Below are 24,542 nucleotides of genomic sequence, written 5' to 3'. Positions count from 1 at the left end.
TTTATAGCTTTTAGTAGAATTTTACATTTCTTGACTTAGTAACACATTTTTGTCATCAAGGTTGTTCCTAGCTATATTATTTTAATTTTTTTTCCAATTGTTTTTATTTTTTTTTGAGACAGAGTCTCACTCTGTCACCCAGGCTGGAGTGCAGTGGTGCAAATCTCAGGTCACTGTAACCTCCACCTCCTGGGTTCAAGTGATTCTCCTGCCTCAGCCTCCCAAGTAGCTGGGACTACAGGCGCGCACAACCACACCTGGCTAATTTTTGTATTTTTAGTAGGGACAGGGTGTCACCATGTTGGCCAGGCTGGTCTCGAACTCCTGACCTCACGTAATCCACCTGCCTTGGCCTCCCAAAGTGCTAGGATTACAGGCGTGAGCCACTGCACCTGGCTTAGATATGTTATTTTAAATAGAATTTTTACATTATTTTATTTTATAAGTAACATATAGTTGTTTGTATTGTATCATTTACAATTTATATTATTTATGTTATGCTTATATATAGCTAGCCACATGTGGCAATTTAAACTTAAATTAATTAAAAGGAAATAAAATGTAAAATTCAGTTCCTCAATCATATAATCACATTTCGGTGCCCAATAACCACATGTGGTTAGCGGGTACCATGTTGATGGGATCGCTTTCTTTCTTTCTCTCTCTCTCTCTCTCTCTCTCTCTTCTTTCTTTCGACAAGGTTTCGCTCTGTTGCCCAGGCTGGAGTGGACTGACACCATCATGGCTCACTGCAGCCTCAACCTCCCGGATTCAAGTGATCCTCCTGCCTCAGCCTCCCATGTACCTGGGGCCACTGGTGTGTGCCACCATGCCCAGCTAATGTTTTGATTTTTTGGTAGAGACAGGGGTCTCACTTTGTTGCCCAGGCTGGTCTCAAACTCCCGTGCTCAGGTGATGTTCCCACCTTGGCCTCCCAAAGTGCTGGGATTACAGGTGAGCCACTGCACCTGGCTTGGGATCACTTCAGTTTATTCTTTTAGGTTATCTAGGAGAGCAGCTGCTTTGATACCAAACTCCTGGTTTCTGTCCTGCAGCAGCATTACCCTGATTTCCTTCTTAATGAGGAAGGCAAGGATGGCAAATGTGTGCCATGAGGGTTGCCCTATGCACTCATGCCCATGGCACACATCACAATTAGTCACAGCGCTCTTTGCTGTTCCTGGGCTATGTTGGTTTTGAACTTACCCCTTAGTGCCCTGCTCTTCTCTCTGAAGACACACATTTCATGTAATGGAAGGACCTCTGCTCTGAAGAACGCATTGTGTCAGGAGTCTAGGTTCCCACAGTAGCCTTTGGTTTATTTAGAGTATCAAAGGCAGTTTCTTCTTCCTTCCACGCAGGGGTTTCCATCCCTGGCTCCCAGATACATGTGGGCCCTGCTGGTTCAGACCCCATTGTTATGAGTGGTCCTGGACTTGAGTCTTCACTCTGCCAAATGACTCACTATGTGACCTTGAATGAATCACTCAGCCCCCCTGCAGAACATGCTGCTGTCTATGGAAGGCGGTGGTGGCTTGGAGACTCCAGCTGACATTCTGGACCTGTGTTCTGGGGTGCAGCCACTCTTGCTTGAAGGCTGTATCTGTGAGCCTAAGGGGCAGTGCTGACTCATGCTATGGGCTGTGTCCCCTCTGAGTGAAGGGCACGTGGCCTTCTTGGACTGTCTTTGATCCACAGGAACTGTCCATGGGATCCTGGGGCAAGATCTGTAGAACACAAGGGAAGAGTCTGCAGGACTGCAGTGTGGGAGCCTGGGCTGGCGTGGGAAGGGGCTCTCTGGGCCTTGAGGTGGGCTAGGATCCAGTCCCACACCATGGGGGCTTCCCGCAGGTGCTGCAGAAGGGCCAGGCCATGCCCTCTTGCAGCTGTTGTGGGTAAGGGCTGCCCTGGGCTGGGCACGCAAGCGCTAAGTCAGTGCCTCCCAAAGGGATCAAACCTGTAAAAACGTCTCTCAGCTCACTGCACATCACATTGATGTGGGCCATGGCCGGTGACCTCAGTGCCTGCAGGGTGCAGCTCCTCCATCTCATATTTGCTGAGTGGGGCCTGGTGCCAGTTCTGTGCTGAGCATGGATCCACATTATCTCAGTTGATGCTCGCAACAACCCCATGTGGAAGATATTATGACTCTTTATTCACACTTGGAAGATGAAGAAACTGAAGCTTAGAGAGGTAAAGTTATTTGTCCAAGGCTTCCCAGGCAGGACGTGAGCTGGGGGCTATCTGATTCGGTTCCTTCACCGGCAGCCACTAGGTCCGTACTGCACCGTGTGATGACTTTCCTTGGCGAGTATAAAATGGGATTTCACAAGTGAAATGTACATAGGAGCCTGTTGTCATGGCGTTTAGACTCTGGCACAATCTGGGAAGTTGAGTAGATGCTAAGAGCTTAGGAAGCCGCTGCGGGACTGGGAAGAACCCTGGCTTGGGGGTTCTGACTCTGCTGCTTGCTGGCCCTGTGACCCCAGGCAAGTCATTCTCTTTTCTGAGTCTCAGGTTCTTAATCAGTAAAAGTGGAACGAGACCAATATGGGTTGATGCAAAAACTAAAAGAAGCGATGCCTGTGTACAATCCAGTGTTAACTGTAAAGCATTACAGAAAACATGATCTCCTCTCCCTCCCCCAACTCCACCTACTTCAACCCCCACCCCTACCCCTGCCAATGCCTGGCGTGTGCTGCCTCAGTAAGTGTTAGATGAGTATAGCAGCATGATTTAGCCCCCGCTGTCTGGTTAATATTGTCTGGTTGAGACCATTTGTCCTAAAGGAATACAGAGAAAGGAAAGAGTGTGTCGGGGTGGGAGGGCAAATACTGGTGATGGAAGCTGAGTTGAGTTTTGCAGGGTGGGGTCTTCTGGATGAGGACAGGTGGGGGAGGGAGAGAGACAGGAACCAGGAGGAGCAAAGTGGAGGTTGGAGAGGTACCACTCTTCACTGCATGCTTGTCACAGGCCAGGCCTGGCACTGGCTGCTTAACAGACCTCATGTTGTTTAATTCTCACACACTTCTACCAGGTAGGCACCTCTATTTCCAGATGAGGAAACCATGGCTCAGAGAGACCAAGTGAGTTACCTGAGGTCACACAGCTCTTCAGTGATGGCACTGGGATTGGAACCCAGGTCTTTCTGGCTTAAAAGTACATGCTTTTAATGAGCCTGCCTCCCCAGGTGAACAATACGAAGACTGCAGGCAGAAAGTGCCTTTGTAAAGGATTCCCCTGCAAGGGAATCAGCCTGGGGCTCCCACCCTTTGGTGTTAGGAGGACGCCTGAGCACTGGACATGAGGAGGTGGAGACCAAGCCAGCTGAGCAGGCCCAGGGGACAGTGTGGGAGGAGTTTCCCGGCAGCCCTGTGACTTTGGGAAGGGGCTGCTGCAGAGCGGCCCCCGCTGCTCTGCCCTGCTTGGCCCCTCTGCCATGCTCCGCCTTCAAACTGCGGTGTGCAGGGGCATTGGACTTCCCAGGGGTGCTCTCTACAGATGGTTCAAGGGAGTGAACTTCCAGGTTCTGAAGCATGCATCTGGGATTCTATACTAAGACAGCAGGAGGATGCTGGGCACGTGGCCCTTCCTGCACTTCATGGGAGAGAGGCTTACCGGTCACCCATCTGGAATCCCACTGTGTACAAAACCCCCGAGTGTCAAAGGAAAAATGAGAAATGGTTGGTTATAGAGCAGCCTTCTTCGATGAGGAGCCAGAGTGTCTTAGACCTGCAGCTCTTCTGTCTCTTCTCATCTATAGGAATTTCTATTAAGGGAAATGCTTGGGGCAGGGAGGAATATTTTGATTTCAGAACAACTGAAGTAGGGTAGTTAATGATAGTGATTCTCTTAAGTATAACTAGAATGCTCCCTGGACCTCTAAATTTTTCAAACTATGTGGATAAAACCCAGGATGAACATTTTTCTTGTTTTCTTTCGGTTTCAGCATGCTATTCCAAAAGGTAGTTAAACCTATTTTACCAAACCATATCATGAAACATTTATTCCACATATAGTCAATCCTCGTCTTATAAAATACTTATTATTTTCTTTTCATGAGCAAAATAAGTATTTAAACTTATCGTGAAAAATCTGAAGTGTCAGGCTAACAAAGGGATATGTAGCTTTTCAAAATGATTTAGGAACACGTGAGCACAGAAGTTGGAAGACCACTATGTAACTGCCTTGGCTTGGGTGGTTTTCCCAGTGCCTGTTCATCTGTTCCCTTCTCCCACCCCCTTGCTTCTCTCTTTCTTCTCTCAGAATGTTTGAGAAGTATTCCTGATTGCCTGCCATTGCCATTGCCATAATTGACATCAGACACTTTTTCTTTGGGGGAAAAATGGCGCTGCACTGTGGACTGTCTTGTGCCAAATCTTCAGGGAAGTGGGAAACCGAAGGGCTCAGCGCAGGCAGCCGGAAACCATCTTTGACCAAACCAACCTTGTCACACATTTCAAGGGAGTTCTAGATGACAGTCAGATTTCAAGGAATTGTCAGATAGACTGCCTTGTACAAAGTTTGGGTCCCCAAGAAAAGCTTTAAATTGAGAGACAGTTATTGTATTCAGTCAACACTTTTTATTTTCTAATTTTTTATTCTAGCCATCCGAATGGCTGTGAAGTGGTACTTCATTGTGGTTTTGATTTGCATTTCCCTAATGACTGATGCTTTTGAGCATCTTTTCATGTGTTGGCCATTTATATCTTTTCCTTACAGATGTGTTTTTTCAAATCCTTTGCTTAGTTTTAATTGGGTTGCCTTTTTGTTGTTGAATTGTAAGAGTTCATTTTATATTCTGGATTCTAGGCTCTTATAAGATATATGACTTGCACAAATTTTCTCCCATTCTGTAAGTTGTCTTTTCACTTTCTTGATAATGTCCTCCTTTTCGGATAATGTCACAATGCACAAAAATTTATAAATTTGATTAAATCTAATTTATTTATTTTTTCTTTTGTTGCTCATGCTTTTGATGTTATATCTACGCCATTGCCAAATCAAGATAATGAAGATTTATGCTGATGTTTCCTCCTAATAGTTTTTTGGTTTTAGCTCCTACATTTAGGTCATTGATTCACTTGGAGTTAAATTTTGTATATGGCTTGAAGTAGGAATTCAACTTTTTTCTTTTGCACATTTGTTTCTTTTAAAAGCCTCTGGTGGCTTGTGGCTAAATAAAAAAGGGAGATGGAGATCTGGGAAACTCCGACCTAGAAATATAAAAATGAATGCTGTGAGGAGCATGAGTCTCAATTCATAGATTTCACAGTATGGACAGCGTGGATGGATGACATGGGTTTCAAAGTTTCGAAAGCTATATTTGACCTCTGCAGGGAAATCGCCTACTATGTGCCAAGAACAGGGAGAAGCATGAGCCAGTTTATAGATTTTGTAATATGGACAGCTTGGATGGATTACTTGGGTTTCAAATTTCAAATTATATTTGATCTCTGCAGGGAAAGCATCTATGTGTCAAGTACAGGGCTTGGTTCTTCATTGCTCCATAAATTTTATTTTTCTTCCTTCAATAGATTGCATCTACTGAAGAAAGATTATATCTATTGAAGAAAAAAAAGAAAGCCATGGGGGGTGTGTGTGTGTGTGTGTGTACTTATGTGTACATGATCTCATTTAATTTTCTCAACAGGTTTCCAGATAGGCAATATTATCTCTATAGATGAATCATTTGTGGCTCAGTGAGGTTGAGTAATATGTGCGAGGTTGCCAAAGCCAGAATATGAATACAGATCATTTTGCAAAGGCTGTATGTGTCAATCATTATAATCTAGATTATGATACAGGAATAAATAATCCTTAAGTATCCATGCTTTATAACCACAGAAGTTTTTGTCTCATGTTGCATGTTCAGCCTGGATCATATCATCTTCACTCTATGTCTCAGCCCGATAGAGCGGCCTGTTTCTGGAATATCCTTTGTCTTATGGCTTTGGGAAAAGAGAACATGGCAAACCATGTGCTGGGTCTTACAGGTTCTGCTTGGAAGTGACACATGTCACTTCCCCTCACTTTCATTAGCCAGAAAAAAATCATGGTGGGCCAGGCGAAGTGGCTCATGCCTATAATCCCAGCACTTTGGGAGGCCGAGGCAGGAGGATGACTTGAGGTCAGGAGTTCCAGACCAGCCTGGCCAACATGGTGAAACCCCATCTCTACTAAAAATACAAAAATATTAGCCAGCATGGTGGCGCATGCCTGTAATCCCAGCTACATGGGAGGTAGAAGAACGAGAATCGCTTGAATCTGGGAGGCAGAGATTACAGTGAGCTGAGATCGTGCCACTGCACTCCAGCCTGGGCAACAGAGAGAGACTCCATCTCAAAGAATAAATAAATAAAATAAATCACATGGTGAAGCCTGACATCTGAGAGAGGGGGAAGTATAATTTGTACCCAGGAGAAGCAGCAAAAATGATGAACAATAATAGACTCTGTCACAGGCCTCCTCCCCTCTTGTAACAAATACTTGCTTTCCTTCTCCTCCCATATATACAACATACTTACCTTTCCCCAAAGTCCTGTCCAGTCATGGTACCAGGCTCCAAGTCCAAGATCTTGTGATCATCTCTATACTAAGTCAGGATGTGACTCCTCTTCATCCAAAGACTTGTGAACTTTAAAACAATCATATACTTCCCCACCCCACCACCAAAATACATACTCAATATAACATGATAGATAAGGGACAGGATAACCATAACAAACACTTCCATTTGGAAAGAGGAAGACTGGGAGGCACAACAGTCACTGATCCATAACAGTTCTGAAATCAGGCTGGACACATGTTGCAAGAGGCGCCTAGGATGGGGAAGGTTCCTTCATGAGGCCCTGATGCCACCTCCTGCCAGTAGCTCTCCATTCATTTTCCCTGTGTGGCTTTGAGCTCCACACTCTGGGAGGTCCTGCCCTTCCTTTTCCCTTATTCTTAGCCACATCTGGAGAGGGCATCAGAGAATATGCCCTTCATGGGGGCAGCTTTTTCAGCCTGTTTCTTTCCCATACAAGGATGGAGGCCCAAGGGTCATTTTGTGTCATTTTAAGTGTCAAACATTAGCAGCCTCTTATAGGCCATGCTAATGACTTTTTTTGGTCCTACGCTTTTCTACAACATTAATCATCTTCTTATCTGTTTGGTTCAGCTGTGTGTGCCATAGCCACATACAATTATTTTCTAAACATGTCTATCTCTCTCCAGACTTAATTATTGCTACCTTGCACTTATGAAGCTTCTGAGAGAGAAACACATTCTTAGTTTTCTTTATCTGAACAATTCTTTCTCAACTGAAAGGATTTACCAGGTACCATCTTGGTTGGTTCTTGCTACAAGGTTGAATTTTTTTTCTTTAACAGACATCTTGAGTATAATTTACATGCTGTGTAATTCACTTATTGTAAGTGTACATGCGATTTTAGTAAATTTATAATTGTGTAACCATAACTACAATCCAGTTCTAGAGCATTTCCAGCAACCCCCAAATTTCTGCATGTTCATTTACAGTCAATCCTTGTTTCTGCCCCCAGTCCTAAACAATTGCAAATATTTCTACTTCTATAAATTAGCCTTTTGTAGACATTTCATATCAATTGAATCATATAATATGTAGTGTTTGGCAACAGTTATTTCATTTCGTATGATGTTTTTGAGATTCATACATGTTGGAGCCTGTGTCTATAGTTTGTTCCTTTTAATTGCTACATAGTTCTATTGTATAGATATGCCACGTTGTGTTCATCCATTCAACAGCTAATGGACATGTAAGTTGTTTCAAGATTAGGGCTATTAGAAAGAAGGCTGCCATAAACATTTGAGCATGTCTTTGTATGAACATGTGTTTTCATTTCTTTTGGAAAGATCCCTAGGAGTTGAATTGCTGGGTCTCACGATAAATTTAAGTTTTCAGTTTTTTTTTTGTTTGTTTTTTGTTTTTGAGACGTAGTCTTGCTCTGTCGCCCAGGCTGGAGTGCAGTGGCGCGATCTCGGCTCACTGCAAGCTCCGCCGCCCGGGTTCACGCCATTCTCCTGCCTCAGCCTCTGGAGTAGCTGGGACTACAGGCGCCCGCCACCATGCCCAGCTAATTTTTTTCTATTTTTAATAGAGACAGAGTTTCACCGTGTTAGCCAGGATGGTCTCGATCTCCTGACCTCGTGATCCGCCCGCCTCAGCCTCCCAAAGTGCTGGGATTACAGGCGTGAGCCACCGCACCTGGCTAAGTTACTTTTTAGAGAACCTTCCAGTTTTCCATAAAGGCTGTTCTTGACACTACAATGCTGAATTTTCATCAACCTCTGTTACTCGAAGTTCTCAGCTTTCTTTTTTTCTGTAGTTATGAGGATAGGTTAGCTCTTCCAACTTTCTAAGACCCTGAAGTTTTGGACTCTCTATTCTTTGTCATTCTTATAAAAATTGTCATTTTTCGAGCCTGTTTCTTTCTTGTAGAACCTTGTCAAACATAGTTAATAACAACCAAGGCATGCTATCAGCATTCTTAGTCCATGTCTTCATTTGAAACCATAGCGCATTCAGTTCATCATCTGCCTTCCGAGTGAAGGCAGGCAACACTTTGACTGAATACTTCGTCACCGTCACTGCATAACATAGAGATGACTTCCTTTCAGCCTCTAGTAACAGTTTCCTTGACACCTGGCCCAAAGGCAATGGATTTTTGTTACAGAACATACTATTTCTGATAGGAATTTCTGTATTAGTGAGGATAAAGAGATTGTGCTCCAGTAATGAATGCCCATGAATCTCAGAAGATTATGAAAACAACATCACACCTGTAATCCCAGTGTTTTGAGAGGCCGAGGCAGGAGAATTATTTGAGACTGCACAACATAGCGAGACCCTGTCTGTACAAAAAAAATTATAAAATTAGCCAGGCGTGGTGTCCCATGCCTGGAGTCCTAGCTACTTGGGCAGCTGAGGTGGGAGGATTGCTTGAGCCCAGGCTTTCAAGGTTGCAGTGAGCTATGATCGTGACACTGCACTCCAGACTGGGCTACAGAGCAAGACTCTGTCTCTCTTAAAAAAAAAAAAATCTATCCTCCCCCCCCAACAAAAAAAACAGTGTTTTCATTTTTTAATCCATGCTGCATATCCATCCTGATAAGCCACACTGTGCTATACATCATCTTTACTCCAGAACCTAGGGTGATCCCCACGAACCCAGATGAACCCCATCTGGAACATTGCTTGTCTTCTGGGACAGGGCAAAGAGGATGCAGTGAATCATGCACTAGCTCTTAAAGCTTCTGCTCACACTGAATTAGAGCAGGCTGTGTAGCCAATCCTGACACCAATGGGGCAGGGAGCTATAATCTTTCCCCAGGGAAGGGCAACAAAAATTATGAGCAACAGTATAATTTATCACATTATTCGTTTTCTTCTACATCTTGGGGACCATAAAGAAGAAAGAAGCAGCTGTCTTTTTGTGGTAGTTTTGCTCAGAGCTGCCTAGAGCGAGGACAAGACAGGTGACCTTTCAAAATACCTTACAGACTTAGGATTTGGATTTTCATGGTGGTTGGCACAGCCCCAGGCTGCACAGAACTAATACCTGCTGTTCCTCTGCCTCCACCAGCCCTATCTCTTAGGCTCAAGGAGAAATTTTACTGGATGGGCTGTCTTTTCCAAAGTTTACCACCCAACACCCAATGCCCTTTGGGGCATTAGTGAATCCATTTTTCTTGACTTCTAGCATAAATTCACCCACTTATGTGTTTCCTTCCCAGCTGTCTTTTGGGGAGACATTGCCTTAGATGAAGATGACTTGAAGCTGTTTCACATTGACAAAGCCAGAGACTGGACCAAGCAGACAGTGGGGGCAACAGGACACAGCACGGGTAGGTACTGCTTCCTCCCTTCTCCTGCCCAGATGGGAGGGATGAGGGACTTCAGCAGGGGGAGATGTGGACCACGAGTCATCGGTGTTTGACTTGCTAGTCCAATGCCCCCCTATTTGTGGAAAATCAGAGGGGTCACTTATCCTTCTCCACTGGAGCCAGTGGAGCTGGGGCTTCCAAGTTTGCTGATTCGTCTAAGAAAATCTCCATTTGCCTCTTTATCAGAGGGTTCAGGCTGGAGCTCGGCATTGGTTCTTAGGACTCTGGCCTCGGGGTTCAGCACTTTCCAGATTGGAGAGTCAAGTGAAATGTAAACAGAAAACCATAACACCTCATAGCAAGTGTGTGAGAAACCAAGAGCAGTGGGAAGACAGAGAGTGAGTGGAGAAGCCTGCCTGGTGTCATGTGAATGGGCACTTGTGTGTGGTGTCTTGAAGGGTGAGTAGGAGTCCTGAGTGGGAAAAAAGGGCACTTCAGGTGGAAGGAGAGCCTTTTGCAAAGGCAGAAAGTATGGGGGGACTCTCCTTATTTGAGGAACAGAGGTAAGGTGCAAGTCACTAGAGGGCAGCCCTTTGGGGTGGGCTGTGGCAGGAGATGTGTCTGGAGAAGTTAGCTGGGGTAGACGGTGAAGGGCCTGCCTGTTGAACTCATGAGCTTCGGCTTTGCCCACTGGGCTGTAGGGGTTCTGGTGAACAGGAGCATGACTTGCTCATCTTGAAATCAGGGGTGCCTTGATGGAGTCCCCTCTCCCACTGCTCTCTGCAGCCCACCAGGTGCCCTTGTGGTGCTGGGTTCCTGGCTGCCTGCTTGGGCAGCTTCACTATGCTGATTGCAGTGGGGATGGTGCTGGGGGGAGGGTTGTATCAGGCAACCCCTCTTCCAGGCTGCTCATGTATGTGGTGACATCCAGGAAGATCTCTGGAACCTGGAGGGAAAAGTGTGGGCATGTGCCCAGGGCAGGGGCACCTCCCACGGTTCATGAGGAACCAGAGCAGCTACAGGGACCTGCCTTCAAAACTCCCTGCAGGGGTTGGTGGATGAGGGCTGACATTGCCAGGAGGTCACGGGGACCTCATTGCCAGTGGCTGGGAGGAAGGTGGGGCAGTTATGTACTTTAGGATTTCTTTTTGGTGTCTTGTTTCATGAGTGTCATTTCTTAGGATTTTTGAGGTCTCGTATAAGGTTTGAAATTCTATTCACATTTTAAATGGAGTTTTCAATTATTTTTAATACCAATATATTCAGAACTTTACTTAAGCTCTAACGAAAGGAAGCATCTTTGCATAATTCTACCACTCCATCTAATCACACTTTTCTCCCCAGCTCTTACCTGGAGGCCTGGAGAAGCTGACCTGACTGTAACCTTGTATGTGTAGTTAAAATAGTTTTAAAACTTTTTTGATGGTGTTACTTAAAAATAGTGAACTTCATGTATCTCAAACATACAGCATGATGAACTTTTACATATGTACACGCCCATGGGACCACCACCCACACCAAGATAAGGAACATTCCAGACCCCAGAGACTCCTCACATCCCTCCCAGTTAATACGTGTCCCAAAGTAGCCGCTGGTCTGACCTCTATCACCCCAGACTCCTTTTACCTGCATGGAGTCGTACAGTCTGTATTACTCTGTGTCTGGTTTCTTTTGTGCAGCCTGTGACTGAAATTCACTCACATTGCCGTGTTGCTCTTTTTAATCGTTATGCAGTATTCTATTGTATGAACGGACCCTGGTTTATTTGTTCTTCAGTTGACAGACATGTGGGCAGTTTGTGGTTTGGGCTACGATAAATAAAGCTGCTGCGGTCATTCTTGGACGTAGTGTTTTGGTGAACACGAGCACTCATTTCCACTGGGCCTGTGCCCAGGAGTGGGGGTGCTGGGTCATAGGGCACACACAGTTCAGCGTTAGTAGGTACTGTCGAAGAGTTCTCCAAAGTGGTTGTACCACTTTACGCTCTAAGTGGGTGCATACTCATTTAGGAGACAGGAGTGGTGTCTGTGCAGGATCCAGTAAGGCTTTGAGTCTTGGTCTCCCCGGTTTGGGTCTCACTGACTTGATGCCGGCCCACCATCAAGAATGCTCAGGGTTGCCTTTCTCAGCTGTCCTGCTGTCCTTGGGAGCCCAAGCTTGGCAGATGGGAGTGAGAGACCCCAAAGAGAGACAGGGCAGTGGCCAGCCACCATGCCAGTTGCATACCCGGCTGCTAGAGGGTTGTGTTGAGGGAAGGCTGCCTGAGGATGCTGTGATGGAGGAAGCCCAGCAGCCTGGCCTTCTCCCTCATGCCACTTGCTCAAGGTGGACATGACCTAAGAACTTGGAGGCCTGTCTTCTCCCTTCTCTCCTGTGAGCTGATAGAGCTGATAGAGCACAGAGCCTACATCCTGCCTGGATTTAGATCCCCCAGAGTCTGGGCCGGGACCTTGTACCCAGAAGGTGCTGGCCAGCATCAGCAGAGAGGAGATGGAGGCAGATGAAGATGGCAGACCCTGGAGCCGTCTCCCAGGGCCTTAGAAATCCAGAGCCTCAGCAGGGCTTTGCTCCCAGAAGGGTGGTGAGAGCGTTGACTGTGGTCACAGGCTTTGGATCAGACTGCCTGGGCTTGCATCCTTAAGCTGGGCCTCAGTTTCTTCATCTGTCAAATGCAAATAGCAATAATCCTTACCTCAGAGTAATGCTGTGAGGATGAAAAGAAAGAAAATGTGCAAAGTGCTTAGCACAGTGCCTGGCACATAACAAATGCTTAATAAATTTCATCTGCTTCCTCCTCATTATTATTAATATTTGCAGAGAGAAGACTGACCTGGGAGGGTTTACGATTAAAGTGGAGAGTGGGGAGCTGGGCATTCACCCCTGTGGTCCCAGCTACTTGAGAGGCTGAGGTGGGAGGATTGCTTGAGCCTGGGAGATCGAGGCTGCAGTGAGCAAGATCACGCCACTGCACTGCAGCCTGGGCGACAGAGTGAAACCTTGTCTCTAAAAAAAATCAAAATTGGCCAGGCGCAGTGGCTCACGCCTGTAATCCCAGTCCTTTGGGAGGCTGAGGCGGGCGGATCACAAGGTCAGGAGATCGAGACCATCCTGGCTAACACAGTGAAACCCCGTCTCTACTAAAAATACAAAAAAAAAAAAAAAAAAATTAGCTGGGCGTGGTGGCAGGCGCCTGTAGTCCCGGCTACTCGGGAGGCTGAGGCAGGAGAATGGCGTGAACCCGGGAGGTGGAGATTACAGTGAGCCGAGATTGCGCCACTGCACTCCAGCCTGGGCGACAGAGCAAGACTCTGTCTCAAAAAAAAAAAAATTAATTAATTAAAATTAAAATTAAAACAAATGGAGAATGAGGGAAATTTGCTGTGTACATAGGGAATGTGGGGGCTTAGGAATGAGGCCTTTGAAATATATATCATACTTGGTGTTTCTTCCTTCCCAAGCTTGATATTTTTTTTTCTAGTGTGTTTTTATGGCAAAGTGATTTTTATCCTGATCATTTTTCTCTGAGGTCCAATAGTACTGTGCGTCTACCTAGAATAGTATGAATAGTTATTTTATCGTCAGAATGGGAATATTTTTTATTGTTTTTGTTGATTAAACTGATGCTGCTTGTTGTAAAAAAAAAAAAAAAAAAAGTCCAGTAGCTCATAATTGTATAAAGTGGAAGGTGAAAATCCCCTGTTATCCCAGCCCCAAAGATCCCTGGCATTACCAGTTTGCTGGATTCTTTCCAGACTTAATGTGCTCAGGCTGTGTGTGTGCATGTGTGCGTGTGTGTGTGTGTGTAACATAAAAGGGATTAGGGATTTTACTCAATGTGCTTTGGTGTTGTCTGCATTTTTTACTTAACACTTTATCATGGACATCTTGTCATGCAGCACTTTGTGGTCTCTTATTTTAACGGCAGTAGTGATTCAATGTGCAACTCTGCCATGATTTACCTAACTAAGCCCTTATAGATAAATGTGAAGATTGTTTCCCATTTTTTTCTGTATTTTTTTTTCCTCTTAGAAGCAATGTTTCTATAAATAACTTTCTGCATGTATCTTTAAACATTTGTTTTAATTTTAAAAATCACAGGCCGGGTGCGGTGACTCACACCTGTAATCCCAGCACTTTGGGAGGCCGAGGCAGGTGGATCACTTGAGGTCAGGAGTTCAAGACCAGCCTGGCCAACATGGTGAAACCCTGTCTCTACTAAAAAATACAAAAATTAGCCGGGCATGGTGGTGGGTGCCTATAGTCCCAGCTACTTCGGAGGTTGAGGCAGGAGAATTGCTGGAACCCGGGAGGTGGAGGTTGCTAGTACGATTTCACTAGCCAAGATCGTACCACTGCACTACATCTGAGCGACAGAGTGAGACTCCGTCTCAACAACAACAACAACAACAACAACAACAACAAAAATATATATATATATATAAAATTAAAAAGGAACCACACCTTTACCCTCTTTTCCTACTTCCAAATGTGTGGGAAGATGTATTCTTAGATGCAAGTTAATCTCATTTCCAAGCTTTGGTAAGTGCCTCTGTGTATTAGTCTATTTTTACTCTGCTGATAAAGGTGTACCCGAGACTGGGCAATTTACAAAAGAGAGAGGGTTAATTGGACTCACCGTTCCACGTGGCTGGGGAGTCCTCACAATCATGGTGGAAGGCAAGGAGGAGCAAGTCACATCTTGTGTGGATGGCGGCAGGCAAGGAGAGCTTGTGCAGGGAAACTCCCATTTTTAAACCCATCAGATCTCGTGAGACCCACTTACTATCATGAGAACAGCATGGGAAAGACCCGTCCCATAATTCAATCATCTCCCTTTGGGTCCCTCCCACAACACTTGGAATTACGGGAGCTGTAAGATGAGATTTGGGTGGGGACACAGAGCCATCCTGTTTCTTTTGTTGGAGGGTAGGGAGAGGGCTCAAGGGGAGAGGTCTGAGGTCCCTGGAGGGAGACATGGGGGGAAGGGCCCAGAACCCTGCAGTGCAACCCCAGAGGCCTCCTTTGCCTGTTTATCCTGTGATCTTGGCACTGCTTTTTTGGCTGCAGAAGGAAACCATGCCAGTTGCCCTAGAGGTGACCCAGTCAGCCTCATTTGCTAGATGTGCCCAAATTTATTCAGTAGCAGAATCAGGACTAGAACCCAAGTTTGTCAACTCCAGGGTTGCTGTGTCTTCTACTTTACCAACCTGCCCATCATATTGCCAGCTAGAGGAGCTGAGAACAAGAGTGCAGGTGGTTATTCCTTTGTTGTCACTTGGAAAGTAGGCTGGAGTCTTTCTGTGCCAATGGTGAGGCAAGACCTTATGCCTGGGTTGGCTTAAGAGCCCACTTAGTGCACTGCAGTGTCCACAAAAAGCCACTGACAGCTTTAGGATTCACAGCAGGGAGCATGTCTTCTGTTCACTTGGGGCCACGAGCTGTGTTGATTTCATGCCAATTTGTCTTCCTGCCTCTAGTCTCTCTTACTCCATTCTGCTTCTAGCTTATCTTTCTGGCAACCTTGTGACCACTGTAGTGGGTCCTCCCAAAACCCATGTCTACCTGGAACCTCAGAATGTAATCTTATTTGCAAATAGAATCTTTGCAGATCTAATTAGTTAAGGATCTTGAGATGAGATCCTCCTGGATTTAGGGTGGATCCTAAATCTATTGACTGACATGCTTATAGGAAAAGAAGAGGACAGAGAGAGAAGGCCATGTGAAGACAGAGGCAGAGATTGAAGTGATGCAGCCACAAGCCAAGAACACCAGGGTTTCCAGGAGCCACCACAAGCTAAGCAGAGACAAAGGTGGATTCTCCCCTAGAGCATTTGGGGAGAATGCTGCCAACACCTGGCCTTCAGACTTCTAGCCTCCAGGATTGTGAGAGAATAGAGTTCTGTTGTAAGCCACTCAGTTGTAGATTGCATGGCAGTCCTAGGAAACGAATACAGCTGTGCTGTTTAGAGCCTTCAATAGCTCCCCCTTGCTTATTAGAAACATTCCTTGGTCGGACTCTTAAGGCCCTTCATGCTATGTCCACAACCTGTGTATCCAGCCTCTCTTCCCACTCCTGGTCCTCTAGCCAAATGCAATGATGTGCCTGTGCAGGCCCCCAGTTTCCTTCCTTACAGCCTCTGTTCTAGCTGCTCCCTCTGCTCAAAGTCCCCATTCTACACATAAGGAAATGAAGACCCCCAGAAAGGTTGGATGACCCATTCAAGCCTCTTTATCCATCTCTACCCAGCTGCATTTGTGATGCCTCTTTGCTCTGCATGCCTCCCAGCTTGGGGAGATGGCCTGGGTAGATGGTGCTATTAAAATTGGCCACATTTTGTGCTTGGGATGGAGAGAACTGCTATTTCTCCCCCATTCTCCGATGGGCCCATTCCCTTGTCATGGGGCTGCTGGAGGATGTGGCAGCCGCATTTTGGATGTGTGTGGGGGCAAGGCGGCAAGAAAGGATTCTTCAGGGAAAGAAAGTCTTCTGTGTGCATTTTATTTGCAGTGAGAAGAATGGGAGTCCTGGGCAGGCATTGGCCACGCTGTTCTATGAATGGGGCCCTTGAATTAACATTACAGAGTTTCCTAAAGCTGCTAATCGGATTAGCTGTGTAGTGAAGGAAGTACTTAGTGGGAGACACACACAGACACACACACAGGCGCGCACACACTTTCCGACCCTCTTGCACCCTTTTCGATACGAGAGTGGCTGAACCTGACAGCCCCATTCCTGAGTTCTTAGACACCTCTCCTGTTAGCCACAGGAGATGTGGAGGAGAAGCCTGTGTGGCTGATGCTTTGAACGTTGTGTTTGTTTGTTTGTTCCCCAAAGAGTCCAGGAAGTCTGCGTTGGGCACATCCATCTTTGTAAATGTACCTGAAAAGGAAATCTGGATCTGATTTCTTGATGTTTGTAATGAGGACTTTAAAAGGGGAAATGGTTTTAATTACTTATTGGCTCAGATGGAAGTTGATGTTTCCCGCCTCATCTATTCTGAGCCACGGGGCCATGTCCATCTCTATTTAAGAAATCAACCTTGCTCTAAATCCTCACTTCCTAAACTCCTGCCATCTGTGTAGGATGTCTGCATAACCCCAACAGTTTAGGTATTGGGTTTAAAATAATACATTAGCAGGAGAGACTCTGAGACATGTCCCCTCTCTGGGCCCTGTCTCTGAATCATGGGGACGCTTTCTTTTTTTCATTGTATTTATTTTATTTTTTGAGACAGAGTCTCTCTCTGTTGCCCAGGCTGGAATGCAGTGGCATGATCTCTGGTTCAAGCAATTCTCCTGCCTCAGCCTCTTGAGTAGCTGGGATTTCAGGCGCCCACCACCATGCCCAGCTAATTTTTGTACTTTTAGTAGAGACAGGGTTTCACCACGTTGGCCAGGCTGGTCTCGAACTCCTGATCTCAAGTGATTCACCTGCCTCAGCCTCCCAAAGTTCTGGGATTACAGGGATTAGCCAACACGCCCAGGCTTGGATTCTTTCTTTACCCACAGACGCTTTGGTTCCTAGAGTTCCTATCTGTACTCTGTCCATGACTTTGAGTGGCACACATTACTCTCACCTGGTCTCAGTGTTCCCATCTGATCCGGGGGAGCTGATGGAACCACATTCTAACTTCCTTCAAGCCAGTTTGAGCTCTGGATTTGAGTGCTGGTGTTTCAGGCTAAAGAAAAGAGGGGAACCAAAGGCTATCAGGCATTACAGGGCTAAAGGTAGGCATTGAACACCAGTGCATACCCAAGAGATACCCAATGTCCAGAATCAGAGAACTTGGATTTAGGGTTTCTGGGCTCTGCTTTCCAAGGTTTGAGGCTCTAAAAAGAGATCCAACATGTTTCTGTTCCCAGCATATTTTTAACTTTGAAGCTTTTTTTTCTTTTTTTCTTTTTTTTGAGACAGGATTTTGCTGTGTCACTCAGGCTGGAGTGCAGTGGTGCACTGCAGCCTCAACCTCCTGGGTTCAAGCCATCCTCTCACCTCAGCCTCCTGAGTAGCTGGAACCACAGGCACATGTCACCGTGCCTGGCTAATTTTTGTATTTTTTGTGGAGACGAGATGTCATGTTGTTTCCCAGGCTGGTCTTGAACTCCTGGGCTCAAGCAATCCTCCTGCCTCAGCCTCCCAAAGTATTGGGATTATAAGTGCGAGCCACTGCACTCAGCCCAACTTTGAGGCTCTTGAGAGAGCTTATAGATGGGGCTGTGATTTTTCAGCCTCTACCCCTGTGGAGACATTCCCCAAGCTTTGTAGACATGGCTTCCTCATTTCACTAGTTTTATTTGTTGGGGTAGGAGTGCTACTGACTGCCAAGTGTCCAAATGAGAATGGGTCAGTGGGGGGCTCCCTATGATATCCTACAGAAGGGACGATGTCTCGATTTTGTGAATGAACGTCAGGCTGGACTCTTGCTGGGCCAGTTCATTGGATTCAAGTCTGTCTTCTCTCACGTCATGCATTGCCAAGTGCCATCTCTGAGAAATCTCAGGGCCTCTGCTGCCAGGGCCACAGGTTTGGAAATCTGAAGAGTCACAGGGGCCCATCAGGGAGCTCTCTTACACATCCCTGTCTTTCCTCTGTCTCCTCCAAAGCTAGGTGAGGAGGGGGTCCAGAGAAGAAGGTCCTGGTGGCCTCTTTTCTCTAAGTATGTTGTGCGTGACATTTTGAGATTCACAGACTCCTTTGAGAATCTGATGAACATTATGAACCTTCTCGTAGGTACACACACACACGCACGCACACAGACACACACACAATCGTGCTTGCAGTTTTCAGATTGAGATCCATGGATCTCAAGTTACGAAATTCTGACCCCAGTCCTGTCTTTGGTGTGCCTCCCCACTGTTGGAGCTGTGACCATGGGCATCAGGACCTTGGAGGGCTGCAGTGTGGGAAGACGTGGGTGTCGGAGCCCAGCAGGCCTGAGTTTGCGTCTCTGGCTCTGTACTGATTCGCTGTGGGACTTAGGGCAACTCATTCCTTATTTGTAAGATGGAATAATAATACCTGCCTCACAGCGAGGATTAAATAAGTGTGACACGTAAAACACTTATTCCAGGGTCTGACACCAAAAATAATAACAGTAATACCCGCAGGGTTGGCCCTTTGCTGGCTCTCTTGTCTTCTCTTCTCTATGCGACCCCCAACTTCTGTGTCCCAAATCCCATGCTTCCTAAGTGTCCAAGTCTCTTGGAATTCTTCATTTTAGTACTCTTCCAGAACCTGCAGGGGACTCTGGAGCAGGGCCTGTATCAGTGTGCTCTATCAGATGCTTGGATTTGGATTCCAACCAGCACATGGGAAATCTCTGAATCAATCTCCAACATAAAGACTTCCCAAGTGGCTGGGTGCGGTGGCTCACGCCTGTAATCCCAGCACTTTGGGAGGCCAAGGCAGGTGGATTGCTTGAGGTCAGGAGTTCCAGACCAGCCTGATCAACATAGTGAAACACCATCTCTACTGAAAATACAAAAAAAATTAGCCAGGTGTGGTGGCAAACACCTGTAATCCCAGCTACTCGGGGGGCTGAGGCAGGAGAATCACTAGAACCTGGCAGGCAGAGGCTGCAGTGAGCTGAGATAGCACAACTGCACTCCAGCCTGGGCAACAGAGCAAAACTTTGTCTCCCCCCTCAAAAAAAAAGACTTCCCAAGTTGTCCTGAGCCACACTCTGGGGTCATCACAAAGTTGGCCAGAGAGGGATCTGAGAATGGATTGAATGCTGGTTCCTCTTTAGTAGTAACAATGAAAGAATGAGAACAAGTACCATTTGTTATGTCAATTATGGGCTAAATGCTTTATAGACATGATTTGATTTAGTCTTCACACAACAGTTCTATGTGGTAGGTACTATTAGTATGTGTAGGTGTGTAAATGAATTTTCAGAGAGGTAAGTAAGCTGTTGGTGAGCACACAGCTAATCATTGGCAGAGCCAAGATTAGGACTCTAGTCTTTGAAGTGTCAGAGGCCCTGTGTTTAGCTCCTACACTCCATTGCTTTAGAAACAGACACTGGCATCACTTCTAACCCTGTTCCCTTGAGCTGCTGACGACTTAGGCTCTCCATCACTCCCCTAGAGAGGTGCTGGGGGTGCACAGGATGTGTTTTGGAGGCTTATGGGTGCTAAACCTCATCCTGCCTGCTATTATTTATTCAGCATCTGCCCGACCCATCAACCAGTCTGTCAACAGCAGTGACAGTCTGGCCTTTCTTCTTTTATTCCAGCATCAGGCTGGGCACATCAGTGGTGCCAGACAAACACGTGTGAACTGTGGATGGAGCCAGGAGGCTCAAGACTGCCTGATGGCCTTGCCTGCTCTCCTGCTCCCCCATGAGGCTGTCAGGGGTAGGATGGATTGTTTGAATGTGTGATGCCTCTGACCCCCGGCTGGGGATGGGTACCAGCAGCAAGAGAAATTCTCAGGCTCAGGGATGGAGCTGGGCAGGCCCACATCACCTTGCAGAGAGTGTCTGGAAAGGAGACCCTTTAGCCACGTGGTCATTAGCTTCTCTTTACAGGGCCCTTTGTACAGATTCTCAGATGGAAAATGTGGTCCTTAGGTCTGCAAGCCGGGGAGAGCTTGCTGGGGTCTCTGTGGACTTTCAGTCTTTCTTTCTCAGACCTTTGGGGGTGTCCAGCTGGCCCTCATCATCACCCTGCCCCGCCCACAAGAGTTCTTGGCTCCCACTGGTCAGAACTTGATCTTCACATGATGCCCTCCTAGCCTGTCATTCCCCACACTCTTCCCTGGGATCGACCCCACAGCTCTGCTGCCTCTCTGATGCCAAATTCATGATTAGAATTGCTTTCTCTCTGTCTCTCCTTCCTTATGTAAAATATGCTAATTGAGGACCTCTTCTGTGCTCAGCACCAAGGATACAGCAGTAACCACTTTTTCTCCCACCATTAAGGAGATTGTGTTTTTAAGATGGGAGTGATGATTGTCGTGCTCTGGGAGCACTGGAGGAATGGGTCAGATTGGAGGGTGGGATCTGGGATCAAAGCCCCCACTGGGTTGGGGAGCCACTGCCCTCTCATGGCAGGCTTCCCCCACACCTACGGGGAAGGCCCCAGGTGACAGCTGTCACCCAGGCGGGAGGCTGGTGGTGGGGGTCCAGCCTGGGTGCACAGGGCCCCACCAGAGGCAGAGCAGAGGCACAGGCACAGGGAGGCTGGGGTGTGTGGGCCAGAGACCCAGGCAAATCCCATCAGAAAGGCTGTAAGCAGGCTTCTTCTTCCATGCTGGGAGCTCAAAAGAACAAGGCGAGAGTGACTGGTTCTTGTAGGAAGTAAGGATTAGGGAGGAAAGCAGAGAGCTGGCCTGAGAGAATAAGATGGCTGCAAGAGTCAGAAATAATACAGAAATCCACAAGTCAAAATCGGAGCCCAGGTCAGAGTCAGACCGGAGGGAAGGGTAGTGTGCTGCTGAGACTCTCGTGTGTTGAGTCCAAACCCCTGAAATCCCTCTGTCAGAGGACAGGGCTGGCCCCAGAGCCAGGGCTGGGCTCAGCCCGCAGAAAGCAATCAGCAGGTGCTAGCTGGAAAGGAGGGGGATGTCAGCACAGGAACCAGGCGCAGCCTGGCAGTTATTCCACCCATGAAGTTTTGAATTTAGTGAGATGATTTGAGATGATAAGGAGGCATCTGATAACGTGCACATCTGCTCTTTGGGAAGGAAGAAGAATGCAGCATAAGGAGTTGATCATCTCATCCTCCAGGGCCTCATTCAGGGGCTGACTTATACCTTGGATTGAAGCCAGAGTTCACTGAGAACTTGAAGTGTTGGGAAAAGCAAATTCACCTTTAAGTTAATTTTTATTACGAGCGTGTTTGTCAGGATTTGGAGAAGCTGGGCTGGGACTCCACCTGGGGCCACGGTGGGGTGCAGGGCCAGGTGGGGCAAGGGTGGTGCCTCCTCTTGAGTGTTCATCCAGGGAGTGGGTATCCTCATGAACCATGAATCTGAGAGCCTGAATCAAAATTGGGAGATGAGCTTAAGAAATTGGGACAAACAAGAGTTTAGTACCTGACGTTCTAGCCAAGGCTCTTTAGTTGTGAGATACCGAATCCCACTCAAGATAGCTCAAATAGAGGAGCGTCTTTTAAGAGTACATTCTCGTGGCCCTATAAGAACAGAGGCAGAGTAGAACTGGCCTCGTGGGGACTGGACTAGGAATTGGAGAGAAAGGAGCAAGGCTGATCTCTCTTCTCAGGGGCCACGAAGTACCTCTCATTTTTGTTTTGTCTCCTCTTCTTGCACCTGCCCCTCATGGCCAGCCTGCTGGAGCCTCTGTCATGATCCCTTGGCTGCAGTGTCCCCTACTGAATGCCTCCGGCAGCTACCTATGTAAGGCACTGTGGGAGTTCTGAGAATGGAAGAGATCTCTAAGGGAGGGGGTTATAAAATGAGCGAAGCAGAAGGCTGACAAGGCGTGCTGGGGAGGGAGGACGTGGAAATGAAGTAATAATGGGAGCAGATGGTAGGTCCACGTCTGTGGCGCAAGAGAATGAATGAATGAGGGAGAAGCTTCTGGTTTGGGGAGGTGATGGGCGAGTGAACTGACCCCCGGGGTAGCCCAGCTTCCTTTTGAGTTCACCTGGCTTTAAGGACCAAGCCTGGGAGTACCACCCCCACATGGCCATTTATAATGCCGTTGTCATGGGAAAATACTTTGAGTTCTCACCGGCCATCTTAATACATGGAACTTGGGGACACAGTCTCATGAGTGCTGGGGATCACGTGTATCATATGTATCAGTTGAGGATTCAGTCTTTGGCCTCTCAGCTTTGACCAACAGAAAGACTGTGTCTCAGCCTCTCAAGCATCCCTCTTTTGGTTTTTCTTAATCTGATTCCACTCTTCCTTTTTTAAACTGTGTATGTATTTTTGTTTGTATTTGTTGAATGGAGTTCTATGTTTCTTGTTCTTAAATAGTAGTTGATATCTAAAGCAGAATGAAATGAAATAAACCCTACTAAAGGCTTTTTACTTATGTAGCCTCCAATACATTTTTCCAGTATAGTGTCATATATAGAAAAAATGTTTCTTACCATGACTTATAAGAACACTGTGGTGAATTCTTGTTGACAAAATAAAAGATCTTTTATGGCCAGGCATGGTGGCTCACAGCTGTAATCCCAGCACTTTGTGAGGCTGAGGCAGAAGGATCACTTGAGGCCAGGAGTTTGAGACCAGCCTGGGGAACATAGCAAGACTCTGTCTTGACAAAAATAAAAAGTAAAAGTAAATAGCCAGGTGTGGTGGCATATATCTGTAATCCCAGCTACTTGGGAGGCTGAGGTGGGAGGATTGCTTGAACCTGGGATTTCCAGGCTGTATGGTGAGCTATGATTGTGCTTGAGCCTGGGATTTCCAGGCTGCAGTGAGCCACTGCTCTGCAGCCTGGGTGACAAAGCAAGATGCTATTTCTAAAAAAATACCTCCCCCAAATCCCTAAATTTTTAAACTTAGCATCTTAGTTTTTGTAAAGCTATATATATTTGGTCTTGTATTTCCTAACCTCTTTTTAGATGGGTCTACTTTGTTACAGCTGGAAACTGACCTTTGTTGCAAATGCATTTGCTGCTCAAACATGTTCTTACTGGGCATGATAATGAACTAAACTAATTTTTTATAAAATCAGTGCCACCATTCTTAGGGCTACCTATGACATGACAGACCTTGAAGATGTTACTTCACCTTGGGGGACCTCGGTTTCCTCATCTATAAAATGGAGTGCTGGACTCTAAGCTTCCTGAGGTCCAAGAATGAGTCCTTTGGTTCTTTTGCCAAATTCCCTGAGTGTAATGGGGACTGGATACATGGTGTCTGCTGCATACATTACTGATTAGATAACCACAACGTCTGGGTTCTCCTTCCTTTGATGCCTCGTGGAACTTCAGAATAGTCTGCTTAGATCATATCTAGCCAGGAACCTTGCAGAGACCCACTAGTGGGCTCCCAGAGGTGTTGACAGTGATGTGGCTGTGAGCTTCCTTTATCTCTTCTTAGAAAACAACAGACAACAGTGGGCTGGAGAGAGGAGGTGAAGAAAGCCCAGGCTGCATGAAGGGTGTGAAACTGAGCACCCGACAAGTAGGCACGGCCATAAGGGCTGAGGACACAACCTGAAGAGCCTCAGTGGGACCCTGCTGATGTGAGTCTGGGATGAGGCTCCCCATCCTGGTACCCAGTGCATGATGGCCCAGACAAAGCTGCATTTCTGCTGGAGCTGTTTATACCAAGGTCTGTAGGTTGTTATTTCTGTGGTTTCCAAGGAGATCCAGAGAGAGAAGGTGATGATGGTAGTGGAGTTGCCATTGGAATCTTCTTCCATGTTCTGGTCATCCTATTTCTCTTTGGTCCCCTTTAAGGAGCCTTGTTTGCCCACAAACACTGAGGAAAGGCCCAGCTGGCCTTGGCACTGAGCTGATGGACTTGGTCCCACCCACCTCTAGCTCCCGCTACTACTTGCTTTCTGCTCCCCAGGTTCTCTGTCTCTTCTTTCATCCCTGGACCTTAGCTGCCATTGTCCAAGGAATCCCTCTCTCCTCTGACATTGTCATCACCTATAGGCATGACTTTCCCATTCCCCTTCAAGCGAGAGGTCCTGTGTGGTCAACCAGCCAGCCAAATCTTGTCTGCAGATGTGTTTTGTTTGTTTTGTAGTGCTTACATCTTT

At 46.6% G+C, this 24,542-nt stretch overlaps 1 protein-coding gene across 1 annotated transcript in view; it reads left to right on the top strand.

Annotated features, from left to right (window-relative positions):
* The window catches only part of TLL2 (tolloid like 2), a 150,650-nt gene that overhangs the window by 23,727 nt on the left and 102,381 nt on the right, over nucleotides 1–24,542 (top strand). The window contains exon 2 of the mRNA XM_016919000.4: nucleotides 9,757–9,867. Within this exon, the coding sequence (XP_016774489.4) occupies nucleotides 9,757–9,867 (111 nt within the window). The remainder of the gene's footprint in view (nucleotides 1–9,756; nucleotides 9,868–24,542) is intronic.

This window comes from Pan troglodytes, chromosome 8 (genome assembly GCF_028858775.2).
Source record: "Pan troglodytes isolate AG18354 chromosome 8, NHGRI_mPanTro3-v2.0_pri, whole genome shotgun sequence".
Lineage (NCBI taxonomy): Eukaryota > Metazoa > Chordata > Mammalia > Primates > Hominidae > Pan > Pan troglodytes.
This window is presented reverse-complemented; position numbering and strand designations above follow the sequence as displayed.